The sequence below is a fragment of the Belonocnema kinseyi genome, chromosome 8, assembly GCF_010883055.1.
Source record: "Belonocnema kinseyi isolate 2016_QV_RU_SX_M_011 chromosome 8, B_treatae_v1, whole genome shotgun sequence".
Lineage (NCBI taxonomy): Eukaryota > Metazoa > Arthropoda > Insecta > Hymenoptera > Cynipidae > Belonocnema > Belonocnema kinseyi.
Window position 1 is genome coordinate 45127093 of NC_046664.1, and position 16695 is coordinate 45143787.

The following is a 16695-nucleotide window of genomic DNA, read 5'->3' on the forward strand; positions in this document are numbered from 1 at the left end:
AATCGCTAGATTTTATTTACAAGTAAAGTTTTTAACAGTTTAATAATATTCTTGGTAAATATAAATTGTTTTGTCAAAATGGACAGGTCAAATTAGAAAAGTGAAATAAAATATTTATTTTATTTTTGTCACGTTTAAAAAGAACATTCTTTTTGTAAATCAATTCAGAAAAATTTCTTCCTAAATTAACTATTTTTTATTTGCTAATATTTGACATTTAAAATTTAACGAAACTTTTATTTAATAACTGAAGTCTGGAAAGCAATTCCCACTGAAAATTTTTATGTTTCTGGCAAGGACCCTTAAAATATTGGTGAATTGAGATATTGCAAATGATTTCATTTTTCATAAAGAAAGTTTTACTTAAATTTTTATAATTACCAAAAGATATGCTGAAGAAGACAATGGCGACCAGCGGAGCAAGGACAATGAGCCTCATTTTTTCTTTTGTTTTTTTTCAATACAAAATAATCATTCTTGCACCATTCCGTTAACGCCGATTAACAATTCAATTGCATTGATAGATTTTTTTAGCTTACTGATAATTTTTCAAGGATCTATTCCCTCTATATACTGGCTGTTATCTCCAAATTTATGAGAATTTGTAGCACATATTTCCATTATGGACGGTAAGAATTTTGCATGTCATAAAGTCTGTCCTTAAAGAACTTGTTTATTGTTTAATTTAAACTGGCACAAATGTAAGAAAATAACATTTGGTCCATAAGTGCATGTCATCATACATAAAAAAACATGTTGTTGCATAATGCAGTTTACGTAGAAAAAAAATATGCTCGCTCTCGCGCTTTGGACTCCTTTTCTTACTACTAATGCGTGCATTTCGACTGCAGTTTTTCAAAAACCATCAATATTCTAACCAAAATCAAAAATTATTGTGTAAAAGCATCGTAAACTACAGTCCTAAATTCCGACTGTAATTGTTTTTTAATGTTTCTTTTAAGACGTTTCTCAAAACACCTGTGACATTGGCGATTACAGTATCATTGCAACACTTGCGCTTCGCGCTTGACAATTAGGTTATACAGACGGCTGTCCTTAAAAAATAAAACGATGTAGACCAAATAGAACGAAATAAAAGAAGTAGATATGTTTTGCCATAAATCTTAATAAAAAATATGTTTATTACCTTAATTTATTAAACAGAGACATTACAGAATAAGATTTGATACCGTTTGTTTAACTCTCGATTCGAAGCCGACTAAAGGAAAATTTCTAGTCAGTCCGAAAATGATATTTAAAATCATCTCACTGCGTTTTTAAGATATTTCAATATAGCTACTCTACTTGATTATTAACTATCTCATATATCTTGAATTTGTGACCAATTGATAAATATCATTAAGATAATCCGTGAATCTTGTCAAAATTTACTACAAATCACCAATTAAAACTTATTAGGGATCTCTTGGGAAGAAAAATTGTATCATTTTAAAAATGATCTAACTTTTTGAATTTTAGTATAATCCAAAAAATGATTGACATAATTTAGAAGATTATTAAGAAGTATAATTTAAGTATAAAAGTACCAAAAAATTTGATAAGAATAGCTACAATTTTTAAAAAGTATTTTTTTCAAATTTGAAAAGGCTCTAAATTTTTGAATTTTTGTCTGAACAAAAAATGTCGTGGGGATAGTTTTAAGTTATATTTAATACCAAGTAAGAATTTTAAATAAAAATTCAGAGTCTATTAGAAAAATATCTTATTATTTTTTTGAACTGTTTTAAATTGTTTAAAAGTATATAAATTTTTGGATTATTATTAAAATTAAAAATATCATAAGAATCATTTCCAAGTATTTTTGACCTACCGGAAACTTTGAAATAAATTTCTGAAACTTGAGGAGTTCGAATTTTTAAATTTTGAAAATGCTCTACATTTTTCTATTTTTGTCGAAAATATCTGGTCGACGTAATTGACCTTCATTTTGCAAGCCTAAAAATTTGTATTAAAGGCTGCCAGATTGAACAAATCCTTCATTATAAAGTTTTATTATTTTTAGACTCTATGAGTGCCGAAGCGTAAAGATTCGTTTAAAACTAGAGATCAAACACTTGGACGATTACATTACACTTATGGGAAAAAATGGAAAAATTATAGTTAGGACCAGTCAAAAAATACGTACGTCATACCTATTTCAGAAAATTTCAGCAGCACCTACTTCTCCCTCCTTAAGGGTTTTCCATTGTTCTTAGTAATTAACGTCTTGTCACACAAATTTTGGTAAATGTTCTTGCGAATGATTACACTATTTTAATATGATTATAAATGTATTTGATCAAAACTTTTCAAAATTCTCATTCATGACAGTGAAATGTTAGTGTCTAAATTTCCGGTCTGTATTTTTAACTTATCTGTACGTTTCACCACTTACAGAGTCCGAAAATTGTAAAATTTTGTCAGCGTGCGTCTGACTACATGTCTGCACTGTTACCTGAATGCTTTGCCACTTTAACTTTTAAAAGATTTTTGTAAAATCGAATTAACTTTTCATACACTTCTTTTAGAGTCCCAAAACATAGGTCAAGTTCGCTAACCAGATGTTTCTCACAAAATGTAAGAATTTAGAGCATTTTTGAAATTCAAGAAAATAAAAAATTCAAGAGTTTCAGACATTTTTGTCAAAGTTTCTGGTATATAACAAATAAATTTCCAATAGTCCTAGTGACATTTTTGATTTTTTTAAAAAATAAAAAGTCATACGCTTTGCACAATTTTGAAAATTTAAGAAATAGAAAATAGTACATTGTGTTACAAGGACGAAAAATAAATTTCACACTACTGTGGAGTTTTCTGTATGAGCCAAAGACGAATCAAAGAGGATTTGTAGGCTAATCGTAGGCGAATTGAAGACGAGCTTATAACAAGCACATGATATTTTTGTAACAAACGCAGGAAATGTTCGATCTAAGAAACAATAAAAACAAATTTTTTTTAAATGTATAGTAATTTTTTGAAATTTTGTGAAATTACCAAAAATGTCTCAAAATTTTCGTTTAAAAATAGTGAGTTACAACAAATTTCCAGAAATTTGAGATATCTAAAGCTTTTTGGAAAAAGTTCAAAAAATGTTCGCAATAATTGATCGGTGCGCATTAATCTGGCTCGAACTGCGCATGCGCAGCAGCAAAAAACAGTATTTTATAACTGCTTTGTACCACGGATTTGGAATTTTTCACTTTCCGCACATATTACATTCCTCGAAAAGCGAGCATTTCGTGCACTTGTTACAAATATTTTTCTGATAGATTAGGAAATTTAAATTTTTACTGGATTCAAAATATATTTTACAACAAACCCAGTGAAATTTTTTGATTAGACCGAAATTTAAAAATAGCCAAGGAAGTCGATAACACTGAGAATAAATAAATAGTGTAAAGCAGTTGCTTTTCGGATTTAAAATCAGGGGGTCCTAGATAACTGAAATAATAATTATTCCCAGAGCGGAACGTGTACACTGCGCGTTTTATAAAGATTTGGACTCACGATGAGAATTTCCGAAATTCACCAGAGGAAAATTGAAAACAAACATATTTACCTTAAAGTATTAGACGTGTGTAAATATTGTGAACCCTTTGCGGGTTTTATAGGATTTCCGGCGCGCTGAATGAATAGAGTGAAATACAGTGAAACAGTGAAATATGCATACCAGGGTCATACAAAAAATGCTTTTCGAGCTATAGGGCAAGTCACGCATCCAAAGTATACATTTCCGGAGTAAATAAATCAGTAACTTTTCCAAATTTAAAAATTAACACGTGCCCCCGGGCTTTTCAAAAACTCATTTCATTAACATAGGGAAATTTTTGATTTTCGAAAAATCCAACTCATGTTCTAGGGTTGAATTAAAATGTGCCAAGTTTTTAGAGATTAGAGAAGAGTGTCTACGTAATAAAACCATGCTAATAACTTTTGTGCCTAACTCATCTTTGACCATCCTTAGCGACCCAAATGTGACCCAAACATAATAAACTACATTTTTACATATTTTTGTTAATTTTTAGCTAGTTCCGTAATGTTTTTCACACAAATAATGACTGATGCACAATTTGAATATTTTCCATGACTTTTTAAACGTTTAATTGTTTAAAGAAATGAAACTTATTTAATCAATTATTTATTCTCAAAAAATGTGAAATATAATCGTATTTTCTGATTGTAATATAATAGTTTGCCACTGCTTAGAGTTTAGAATTTTTTTTAACCAGTAATTATTTCAACAATTAATTATTGTATACTTATGAAATTTCGCAAAAGTGATGCAGAGGTGTTTTCTCAGGCAGTTTTTTCTATAACTTTAAATAAATGAAACAAAATAGAATACAAACAATTATTTTTCTGACTGTGTAGTGAATATAAATAACATATTAACCATTTTTCAATTAATTAAACAAAGAAAACTTTGTTTTAGCCATTATTTTTCCAAACATTTTTTGAATCGTATTTTATGATATAAAATAATATTGACTAACTTCGAGGAGACGTAAATTCTGCTTAAAGCTGTATGTTATTGGTTAAACAATTTTTATTCATTCAAGCAGTTTTCTATGTAAAATGTCGATCAATAATTTTGAATATAACACATATAGCATTATTTTCGTAAATATTGATAATTATTTTTTTTATTCTTCCAGCAAGTCAGCTTTATATTCATAAAGGACTTTGAAATACTACAATGAAAATAATCTAAAGCCGTTTTATATGCAATGCAAATACAATGCTGATCAAAAAACACTATTTTTTGGCCAAAGAAAATGTTTTCCTTCTGATATCTGCATACTATTTTTTACAAGTTTTTTTCTGCTTGCAGTAAAAAATTTTTTTATGCTTATTTTTCCTTATTGAGCAGGTTAGGTCCGATATTAATTTAACACCTCCTTCAGAAGTAATATTTAAACAATTGTTAAGCCTAGCAGGTAATACTTTTTCTTCATCCATTCTGATGCGTTTTCTTCAAGGAAAGATATTGATATTCGAAATAGCGAACAAAAGGTAAGTCAATTCACGGTGAACAAGTGCTGAATTTTCTTGTCCAAAAATTCTTTCATGCTCTTTGTTTCCAGACGTTTGATATTTTCCTCACTTTCAATTTTTTCGTCAATTTCAAAATTTCAAAATTCTTCCTCATAATGTCTGTCTCAATTTTTAGAAATCTTGTAAATAATTAACTATTAGTTTTTTAAATAATTAAATAATGTTTTTGAAAGAAAATGACTACTCCAAACGAGGACCCACTATCACGTTTCAATTAGAAAATACGATTATTTTTGTACGTTTTTTGGGAATAAATGATTGTTTCAATAAGTTCCGTTTATTTAAACATTTAAAAATAATTCAAAAAGTCACGAAAAATGTTTAAATTGTCCACTTTGGTCATATTTGACGCGCTGTGGGGGAGGGGGGTAAGTATGTGTAGATAAAAAATATTAATATAGCTTTTTATAGTGCAGACACTCTTCTTCAATTCCTAAAAAAAATTCGCACGTTTCAGTGAAACCCTGGTTCATGAGTTCGATTTTTAAAAATTCAAAAGTTCCCCATTTTATTCGAATTGGATTTTAAAGTGCTCGACTGCACGTTCTAATACTTGAATTTATTTAATATTTTAAGAAATATATGTTTTTCCCATTTGCCACTGCTGCGTTTTGTAAACTATAATCGGAGGTCCACATCTTCACAAAACGCGTATTCAACACGCGTGGCTCTGGATATAATGAATACTCCTGGGTTATTGTAAAGGAATGCTATGAGATTTTTTACAGAGTTTTCATTAAAATTGGTCGAAATATGATATTTAAACAAAAATAAAAAAAATACATTTAATTTTATGGAGAAGTTGCAAATTAGCAGATTAATTTTTAATAGACACCGCCGTTCAGTGCGCTCACCCCATACCCCCACTCCCAGGATAAATGCACGCTATCTGAAGACGGCACCCTGCTTCTGGTACACGACAAAAAGACTTGAAAATTATCCTTATAGCATTTTTTATTCTGATGAAACTTTAAAAAGTTGTATTCTTTTCAACATTTAAACAAAATTTAAATAGAAAAAACTATGTTTCTGATATTAAGAAATTATGATCAAAATTTTCACTATATATTGAATATATTTCAAGACTATCCTAATGCAATTTTGCAGGCATACCAAAATGTAAAAATTACGATCATTTTCAAAATAATGCAATTTTTGTTTCTAAAAAATCCGTAAGTTTTAATCGTGATTCGTAGTAGATTTCAAAAAGATTCTCAAATTATCTTAATGATATTTTTCAATCAAACGCAAATTTAAAATTCTCTACATTGTTGAAAATCAAGTAGATAAACTTTACTAGGATATTCTGAAAATGGAGTGAAATAATTTTCAATATTTTTTTCGAACTGGCTAGAAACTTGTGCAGGGTTTATTTACAACCATACTTTGAATTAAAGAATTCAGACTACTTTTTGTATTTCGTTCAATTTTTTCTACACCTTTTTATTTTTTAAAGGAAACCTTCTGTGTAACATCATTTTCAAATGCGAAGCTCGAATGTCGCAATAAGGATATAATCGTCAAATCCGCACATGTTTTGATAACCGTCTTTAAAAAAACAACTGAAAAACAATTTCAGCTTCAATTAATTATTTTCATCGATCAGGCGTTTGAATCACAGCCTTTGGTTTGACTTACATTATTTATGCACGCATTAAATGTACAAAAACGTGCAGGATGCACCACAACGGGTATTTTTTATTAACATAAATCTTAAACAAAATTTAACCTCGAAGTAATAAACCTTGAGTATTTTTTCTCATTTTTGTCTATACCACGATGCCCACAGACGGTCAAATCAACAATTGTTTTTTTTCTTAAGTCAACACCTTTCAGGGAGTCGATAATTTACATAATTTCACATTTCTTAATTTACTTGTCATTGTTTTTGTTTTTAAATTCAAATTTATTGACGCAGCTGTTTTAAGCCCATCCTATACTTATAACTAGCTGTTCAGTCTAAATAATTTGAAATATTATAAAGTTGTATGACTTGCCCATTTGTAAATAATTTAAACATGTAAATTGAACAATTTCATATCTCACCTAATCAACTTTCAGCTTTAAACATTCTACATTAAATTATTTCTAACTGAAATTGTTCAAATGTAAAGTGTTTTCAAAACTGTGATATTTAAAAATAATTGTATTTTATAATTTAAAAAATTTATAAAATCAATTCTCAGTTAAATAATTAATTTCAAAGTACAATGTCCACAATTTTATATTTTGGAACTTACATTTACGCCATACTTTAAGCTTTCAATATTCTTAACCAAAAACATCAATATCTAAACTTGCTAATCTTAATTTTTTTGATAAAAAATTAACCCCGAAACACAAAATCCATCTTAAATGACATTTAAATTTAATTCCTTAAAAATTGTATAATGTAAAATTGAAATCGCACTTTTGTTCTTTATCACTTCAACGGGTTAATTGTCCTTAAATGAATTTGTACCGATTTGTACAAGAAATCTGATTCCCCACTATAATGCAATTTTGACTTTTCAGTTCTATTTCTCTATATATAAAGATCACTTTTAATTCCCTGTGTAATATATTTCTGAATATTAATTGAATTGTTTAAAAATGTGCAATGCATTTTTTAGAACATTGAACAAGAACGTAGAAAGATACCGATCATTTTACAATAATAATAATAATATATTAAATAAGTGTTAGGTAGGTGAAAAAAATGACTTTTCCTTGTTCTTTATTTACAATTTGGTATGTTTGAGAAGCATTATCGAAGCCAAGGTAAATGAAAAAATATATTATATCTGCTAGTTTTCCAAAGTGTGTTTCAAAAACTATTATTTTGTAATGTAGATTTTTAGTATGTAGTACTTAAATACAAAATAATCAATATAATTTTTTGATAACGAAGTCAACATTTGGCCTAATATAACAGTAATGGAAAAAATCAAAAAGTGAAAAAAAATTTCGAATTTTTAGTGATTTTTCAGAATGCTGTATTTCAGTGGAAAATGGTCGCATCAAGGTCTTGAAAAAATCTGATTGAAGCTTTAAGTTTCTAGTTTTGAGATATTTTGGCAAAAAAATTTCGGAGCAACATGTTCCGCGCAATTTCAACAAGCACTATTAGAAAATATCTTACAAATTCGATTACTTATTTATTTAGCTTAGATTTTCTTTTTCTTTAACCTCAATACGACCATTTTTCACTTAGATATCGAACTTTAAATAAAAAAGGACCCTTTTGTCTTTGTTCCATGATATCTCAGCAACCAATGGTCGGACAGGAAATTTAAGGCAGTTATGAAAACTGGAATAAATTTCCTGAAAGATTCTTTCACGATCTTTGATAAAAAATGTTTATCCATAACATAAATATGAAAAAACAGGAAAGAAGTTTAATGTATGGTTTTTCACATCAACGGCTAAATTTCAAATAGTCATGAAATGACTAATGTTGAGTGTTCCTTATTGCGAACGGTCAAACTTTTGAAAAAACATACGTGACATTTCAATTTTGTCAAAAGTTTGACCGTTTGCAACAAGGAAACGGTAGTGCCTTTTTTGTTGACGTTTGTCATTCCACTTTGCGTATTCGTACATCACAGAAACAATATGTGAAAATTTTTTTAATAAATAATAAATTAACGAATCAATTTCAATATTCACTCAGTATACTTTAATCATATTTAATTTTAAATCTTTAAAATTGAACTATTCCAAAAAAAAGCGTTCTGAATTGCATCATTTTCTAGTGTATACCTTAAAGATTAGGAAGTCTTGAATTGAAAATACATGAAATTAAAGATTTTTCAATTAATAATCTTCAGAACTAAAAAATTTTAAAAAATGTTTAAATTTATAAAATTGTCATTTAACCCTTATTATACAATAGATTGACACATTTATCAAAATATATAAACAATCATAGTTGCATAGGGTTACATAAAACTATGATTGTTTATATTTTATTATGAAATTGGTTAACGTGTACGTTGTTCTTTACTGTTTTCGTCAAAAGGATATGTTATCTGGTACGTTGTTTTTTATTTTTTTAGTCGAAAGGATATTTTATCAGGAATAAGATTCTTTCTGTTCAATCTCTGTTTTTTTGAGATATGATGAAAGTTCTTGTCATCAGAATCATCAGCGTCATTTGAGAAAGTTTAACGTCGAAAAAGTTTATGCCCAGGTAGAAATTATAATTTGGTTCTTAAGAGGCCCTGTCTAGATTTCGTATTTTCCATCGAGGCCCTAAAGTGGCAATCTATCGAGGGCGCAAGCGAAAGCGTCATGCTAAGCCAGCGAGGTCATCAGTAGGGAACCCACTGAGGGCCTATTAATAGGGTCATTCTAAAATCTAGATTGTCCCTCACACACCATTATAGAAAAGCATATTCTATTGTTTTTTATTTTGTTGTTTCAAATATAATATTTAAAAATTGATCATGCTTCAAATTCTGTATACAGTAGTATTAAAGTTTAATCAGCACATTGCCATAATCTATTACCAGAAATTTTTGATTCAAAGAAGGAAAATATTAATCCAATTGCAAAATACATTTTCTTTGCAAAAATTTAATCTAAAGATTTTACACCTTTCTGTAGCCTCTGACAAACACTTCTCCGTTTTCTCGTATTTTTATTGACATTCGATTATTAACTATACTCCGCACGTTATTCTAAAACTAAACTTATTGTTAAATTTGACTAGAGAAGAATTATTACTAATAAATGAAGACAAACGCAGGTTATTAAAATATCCGCAAGCGCTGAGAATCGAACGAACACACCGCAGGCTTATATAAGTCGAGCGCCTAATCCCCATAGCTACGATGCCACACTGAGTGCGGTATCATACATGCTTGACGGCATTCATCCGATACTTTAGAAATTAGGAAAAAAGGTTTTTAAAGCTCAATTTTTTATATATTATTTTCAAACGTACTTACGTGACATCTAGGTAATTTTTTTAATTAGTTCCTTTCTAAATTTAAGTATAATTAATAATAAGAACATTAATATACTTTTTTGTACTTACATCTGTATTACGCGTTTTACCTGTCTAGGCAAAGCCTAGATTCTTCCAGCTAGGAAATCTGGCTGCGGCCTCGTGAGAACCAACATTTAGTTTAAATATAAAGAGGCAATTTCTACCTGGGTAAAGTTAGCCTAACCCCAATTGTACGTTGATGATTAAATATTGAGAAGGCTTCAATTGCAAATATTCAAAATTGAATCATTCCTCTTTAAAATCTTATTGTTCAATTAAATTTTCTTTAAAATTGAACTGAACATTCCGAAAAAATGTTCCAAATTACAAAGGTCTAAACTATATTTGAATGGAGTGACCCTAAAAACCTTAGGTTACATATTTTAACCAAATTCGGACCATCTTCAAATTTTCGATTTTCCATATTGAATTATGCAACTTAAATTTGAAAATACATCATCAAATATGGATTCTTGACCACAAGAAATTGAGAATGCCAATTTTCAGGGAAATCGGATCGCTAATGCAGATTCTAAAAAATTACAGTTGAGTTCTTCTAAAAATGTTTTTAGAGAACTTAATTTTTACTATAATTTCTGCAAAAAATTTAGTCTCTTGAAACCCACCCTCCATGTGGCAAACGACATAACCAGTAAACTGCCGTCCAACCTAAAATGATTCATAAGTGATATTTTTATGCAAAATGAGTTTTTGGTATCATTTTTTTCGTAAGAGAAAGCTATATCTAAATGTTTAAACGGAAATTACTAAATATTAACATTTGTTACAAAAAGCAATTGTTTATAAATGAAGAGAGTCAAAAAGGTAGAAAAAATAGACATAAAAAGATATACAAAGCACTTTACGTGGTCAGTTATTTGGTCAATTTTCTCAATTCTATTGAGATTGGACATACGAATATTTTCAGTTTGCACGGTAGTGCAGAGAAACATTTCATAAGCAGCTATGCTGTTGGCTAATATTCCAGACTCAGTGATGCAGCGATTGCCTGTGACTATTACACGTTTTTCCGCAATCGCAGGGCAGTAACAAAGGATGTGAGTAGAAGTCGCATTAACTTTTCTGCACAGAAGACAGAGGGGACTTTCTTCAAGCCCTACCTTATGTCTATGGTATCGGAGGTTTCCGCGATCTATAAGCTATTCTGTTAGGACTTTGATTTCTTTCGTCCCGAACTTGAGTAATTCCTTTGCTCGATGAGAGTTTAGCCTTGAGCACATGAGTGTTTTAGCATGTCTGCAACCAGAGACCAAACCCCACTCCTTCTAAACTTCTTCGGTCAGCCAACTGTTAATATCTGCAGTGACTAACCTACTGGAAATTCCTGCGACTGGCTCAGGTCCAGTAAAATTCTCTTTTGATGCTAGCTTCGGTAGCCTATCCGATATCTCCTTTCCCTGGATTCCGCTGTGTCCAATAATCTAAAGCAGAGTAACTCGGTTGTCTATCGCTAGCTTATTCAGTGCCTCAAAGCACTCCCAAACTAGTAGCGACGTGATCATTGTTCCATTCAGGGCCATGATAGCAGCCCTGCTGTCTGAGTAGATACGAATGTTTCTCTTATTGCCATACTCCTTTGCATTGTAGGCGTACTGAAGCATGGCCATAATTGAAATTGTAGAACTGTGGCGTAGGACCCTATCGCAGTTGAGATATTGCTATCGTTTACCACATTTAATCTCTAGGTCGGCTTCGCAACCATGGCCTTGATGGTAAGGTGGAGGGACTGCAAACCTTTTTGTGCCCCAGAGCCATCGTGGGTGTTGACTTCGAGGCGCCAGTGATGCCTTCAGAATTAGTCCCCTGATCCTTACCAGGTGAGACGTCACAGTAGACAGTTCGACCCGGCTCCACCAGACCACCGCTGCTTGAGTTAGTCCGGGTCGCAGGATCGCTGTAGCTACTAGCTTCTTGCACTTGTTTTTCAGTTGCGCGCTCCATCACGGCTTCTTATACAAGAAGACTCCCAGATATTTGGCTCGTCCTTTGATTTCTAGTCGTTGTCCAGCCAGTTTCAATGTACTTGTGGTCCCCCACTTATATCTTCTGGTGAATACAACTGCATCCATCTTACTGGGATTGAATGATAGTCCAGTCCTCTTGCACCATGAATCTACTATTCTTAGTGCTTTCTGCATTACTCCGAAGAGCGCATCCAGATGCTGGCCGCGCAGGATAAACAGTATATCGTCCGCATAACCTATAACTTGGTGGCCCTGACTCATGAGCAGATGAAGCAATTCATCCACTTCTAGGCACCACAACAGGGCTGATAAAACATCTCCCTGCTCCCAAATCGACGGTTCCATATAAACTGATATCGCCCTCAGCCATAGTTAGGTTCCTTTTGGCCAACGTGTGACAGGTTAATTCCACGACTGCAACGGGCACACCGTGTGCAATCATAGCCGCGCTAATCACCTCTCCAGAGGTGTAGTTCAAGGTTCCTTCGATGTCCATAAAGGTTCTGATCGCGAGGCCTTTATGCTTCAGTTGTTCTTCGATTAGGTCAACTGCTGTGCTGGGGTCCGCCTCAGTCGAGTGATCAGCCCTTGAGTGATCAGCCCTTGCTTGTGAGTTGGACTACTTGATAATACCTGATCGCGGATATATCTGTTCACGAGTCTTTCCACTGTTTTTAGTAGGAAATATGTGAGGCTAATGGGACGCAAATCCTTAGGTGAAGTGTATCCGATTCTATCCGCTTTGGGAATGAAAACTACTCTCGCACCCCTCTATGGTTTCGGACGTAACTCAACGCCAGACTAGCCCTAGCAAGTCTCACAATCGGCCCAATGATGAACTCACCAACCCTCTGTAAGAAGACTGGATACATACCATCCGGTCCAGGAGACTTGTAAGGACTGAAGGACTGAAGGACTGAAGGACTTCAGGACCCACCTGACACTGCCTGGGATAACAATCTTGTTGGCTAGCCGCCGCTTCGCGACCAGCTGTGCCACAGGCGACTTCGATTGCGTTGGAGGTACTGTTCCCTCCTCTCCTAACATTGTGAAGCTCGGAAGATCTGTCTTGATCAGATGAGCCAAGGTATCCAAACCAGACGCTAAGTACCCCCTGCCGGGCAATTTCAGAGTACCGATAATAGCATCCGAATTTCAAGAAAGTAGAATATTCTCTGCTTATCCGCCTCTGCTTCTTTCTCAATGTCAGTGAAAAAGTTGGTCCGGATTTCGTGCTTTGTCTCGCGTATTTCATTCACATATTTCTCGCTCATTATCGTAAATAGGGTCCAAAGTTCCTCCGATTGGCCAGTACTAAACGTCTGAACCTGTCTCTGGTTTCTCTGCAAAGCTTTTCGAGTTTCCCATTCCACCAGTGTGAAACCCCAGCCTTTCGGACTCTTGAAGGTTGACAATTACTTTCATAAGTGGATTTGATGACTTTCCACGTCTCTAATTGACCTACGTACCTCTGAGAGTGCATATCTTAGTTCTATGGAAAACTGACACCAGTCGGACTCTCCATTTCTTGACGTTATCTCTTAAACTACCGGTACAGAGAGCCTTCCTCCCTGACCGAATTACGAAACGTCGGGGTATTCCCCGTATTAAGAATATCTAAATCAGTGGTGATAAGGTATTCCAATAGATTGTTACCCCTTAAGTTGACGTCCATGCTGCCCCGCAATGTATGTTGGGGATTAGCAATGCACCCCAGCAGAAGTGGGAGACCCCTTACCGTGCAGAATTCCACCAGTCTACGTACCGCCACCGGTGGATTGGTATCACTGGTATATGGAAAGTAAGCCGATCCCATGACTAGCCTTCCTATGCCTTTAAGATCCGCGACTGTCACCGTCAGGTCTCTAAAACATAGCTCGAGCAGCGGGACAACGTTGACTATCTTCGCCAGTATGCAAGCCCTTGGATTGGCGTTCTTAGGGTCCCTGTAACAAAAACCAGCCGCCACCCCTTATAAACCTCATAATAAAATGTCAATAAGTTATTCATTTTTATTTTTCATTAACCTATATTAATAATCATCGCAGAGCCATCAATCTGAATTTCTCTCGAAGAATTTGAGAAATTATTTTCCACTTCTATCAAAAGAAGATCTAAATTTTTTATCTAAAAGCGTTGTCATTGGCACCACTGATTGTTTTATCAATTAAAGCACTAACGAATGAATTTATCACATCCTTAAAAAAGCAACTTCTATAAGAACTAGTCTCAATTGGCCTCGAATAATGATAATAACTTTTATCCATCTGGATGGCGGACTAGTTAATTAAAAATCGATTTGCATGAACTTCGATGCTGGATTCACTTGCATATAGATCCACAGTATAAAATTTTAATAAAAATCGAATAATTCCATTTTATACACTAATTTACAAAATTCTATTGGCTTAATTTCTGTAATAAAAACTTTGAAAGACTGTCATGATGATTTTTAATTACAATTCCATCATTGGATTTAACAATAACTTTTTTTTGCTTGTACAAATTATGTATGGTACAGGCGTCAAATACTTGAAAATATTTTACTTCGCACCTATTTCCAATTCGATCTCTGCATCAGGAACTTCTATCTCATTATATAACGAAACTGGCAAACAGCACATTGTTAAAGGCAAGTAGTGCATCCATTGTTGCATATATTTAGAGCCAGAACACCTGACTGTAGCTCTGCTATCACCCACAAAATCTTCCCGTTCCTAGATTCACGTGTTAACGTTAACTCACTTTGTGATTGCATTTAGGGCCATTTTATTTTTGACACAAGATCAACTTTTAAGATTTAAAAAAAATGCGTAGAAAAAAATTTATAAATTTTGTTCATTATAATGAAGTCGAATGCCTTCGTACCCAATACGTAATTTTCCAACTGGTGTTTTGGTTTGAATTTTTCTTACATGAAGCATATTTTGCTGCATTTTTTTTAGGAATGAAGGAAGATAGTACAGTTTTCTGAAACTTCCATTTTTTTGTTCGGTTTTTTTATTGCATATTCTGATTCTTTGGATAAAAATGCGTATGATTTATTTAAAACATTTTTCTCGTTTCGCGATAGATAGCGCTGTAATGGACGAAATTCAATTTATCTTCATTTTACTGTTACTGAGAATGCATGCTTACGATATTGCAATACATTAACAATAAAAAATACACCATTTTCACTGCGACATGACTGACCACGGAAAAAAATGTTTTAAAATCGCTACAGAATCGTTAAACGAGTGCAATAAAAACTCGTACTCTCTTTGGTAATTATTATTTTGAAAAACATGCCAAAACGTATGTTCGTCAGCGGAGGCTATCGAAACATTACGAAAGTGTTTACTTTTTTCTTTCCCTAAATACAATTAATCAGAAAAATTCATTTAAGACAAGACTCATTTTAGTTATATCAAAGATTATTCCAAATACTACTTTATAATGGAGTTCTAACCGTACGAGAAAAATGGAAATGGTTCTGATGTATGGAGAAGCTGGAAGAAATCTTGATAACGCTGTCAATTGCTGTGCTCAGAATTTTCAAAATAGAATTGTGTCACGTGCTTTATTTTATCGTACTATTACAAAATTTACTACTGATGGAAGTGTTCAACTTAAGAAAAAGACCCGTACAAGAACAATCACTGGAGAAAATCATGAAATTGTTGTATTAACTGTAGTGGCCAATTATCCTCTCATTAGTACACGAGAAATTGCTCGTGATTCCGGAATGTCTCGTGATTCCGGTATGTATTATTCTCTGACAAGTCGTCTTTTACGAACCATGGAAATGTTAATCAACACAACATGCACTACTGGAGTATTGAAAATCCGCATTGGCTTCGTGAAGTCGAACATCAGCGTCTATGGACTGTCAACGTATGGTGTGGAGTAATTGGCAACAAACTGATCGCTCCCCAGATTATCAGAGGCAGCTTAAATGGTGAAAAATATCAAGACATTTTGGAAAATGAACTGCCAATATTGCTTGAAAACTTGAGCTTAGATTTCTTTTTGTGGGTCATCATTTTGAGCACTTACATCAATTAACAGATGATTCCCTGAGTAACCTCGACTGGTGAGAGGCTGGAGGACTCATGTTAATCAAGTACCCCGAAGGGAACAGAAAACTGCTACGTCCACGTCGTTGTTCCTGGGTTACGCTAAAAGTAGTAGTTTGTTCTAAGACTTATTACAAGTATTGCAGAATCGTAAGCGTGCATTCTCAGTAACAGTAAAATGAAGAAAAATTGAATTTCATTTATTACAGCGCCATCTATCGCGAAACGAGATAAATTTCTTAGACAAATCATACGCATTTTTATACAAAGAATCCGAATGTGCAATACAAAATAGGGGTTCCCATTTAATATTTCGATTTTGCCATCACCCCCTCCCCTAGGTGGCGGTGTGGGGGAACCGGTTTTAACATCAGTGTATGTACTCCTCAGAGTGATTAAATTTTGATTCATGACAGTTTTTCATAGAGTGCCTATTTTTCGAGATATTTGAAAGTTTCAAGTTAAAAAAATCAGTATATCAAAATCTATATATAGTATATATATATATCAAACCGAAGGGCCAATGACAAAGCCACCGAACGCGTCCTCGGGTTGCGGATAGAGGGTCCCTGTACCAAGGGTTTCTGCTGAATATGGTTACATAAATAAATAGGCAGTCGCGGAC

The 16695-nt window shown here is 33.0% G+C and overlaps 1 protein-coding gene across 1 annotated transcript in view; it reads right to left on the minus strand.

Moving 5' to 3' along the window:
- LOC117178471 (glycine-rich cell wall structural protein 1.8-like) overlaps positions 1–11655 on the minus strand; it is a 60860-nt gene extending 49205 nt beyond the window's left edge. The window contains exons 1-2 of the mRNA XM_033369898.1: positions 11515–11655; positions 11360–11469 (exon numbers count right to left, since the gene is read on the minus strand). Of these exons, the coding sequence (XP_033225789.1) occupies positions 11360–11469; positions 11515–11655 (251 nt within the window). The remainder of the gene's footprint in view (positions 1–11359; positions 11470–11514) is intronic.
- Positions 11656–16695: the final 5040 nt, after the last annotated feature.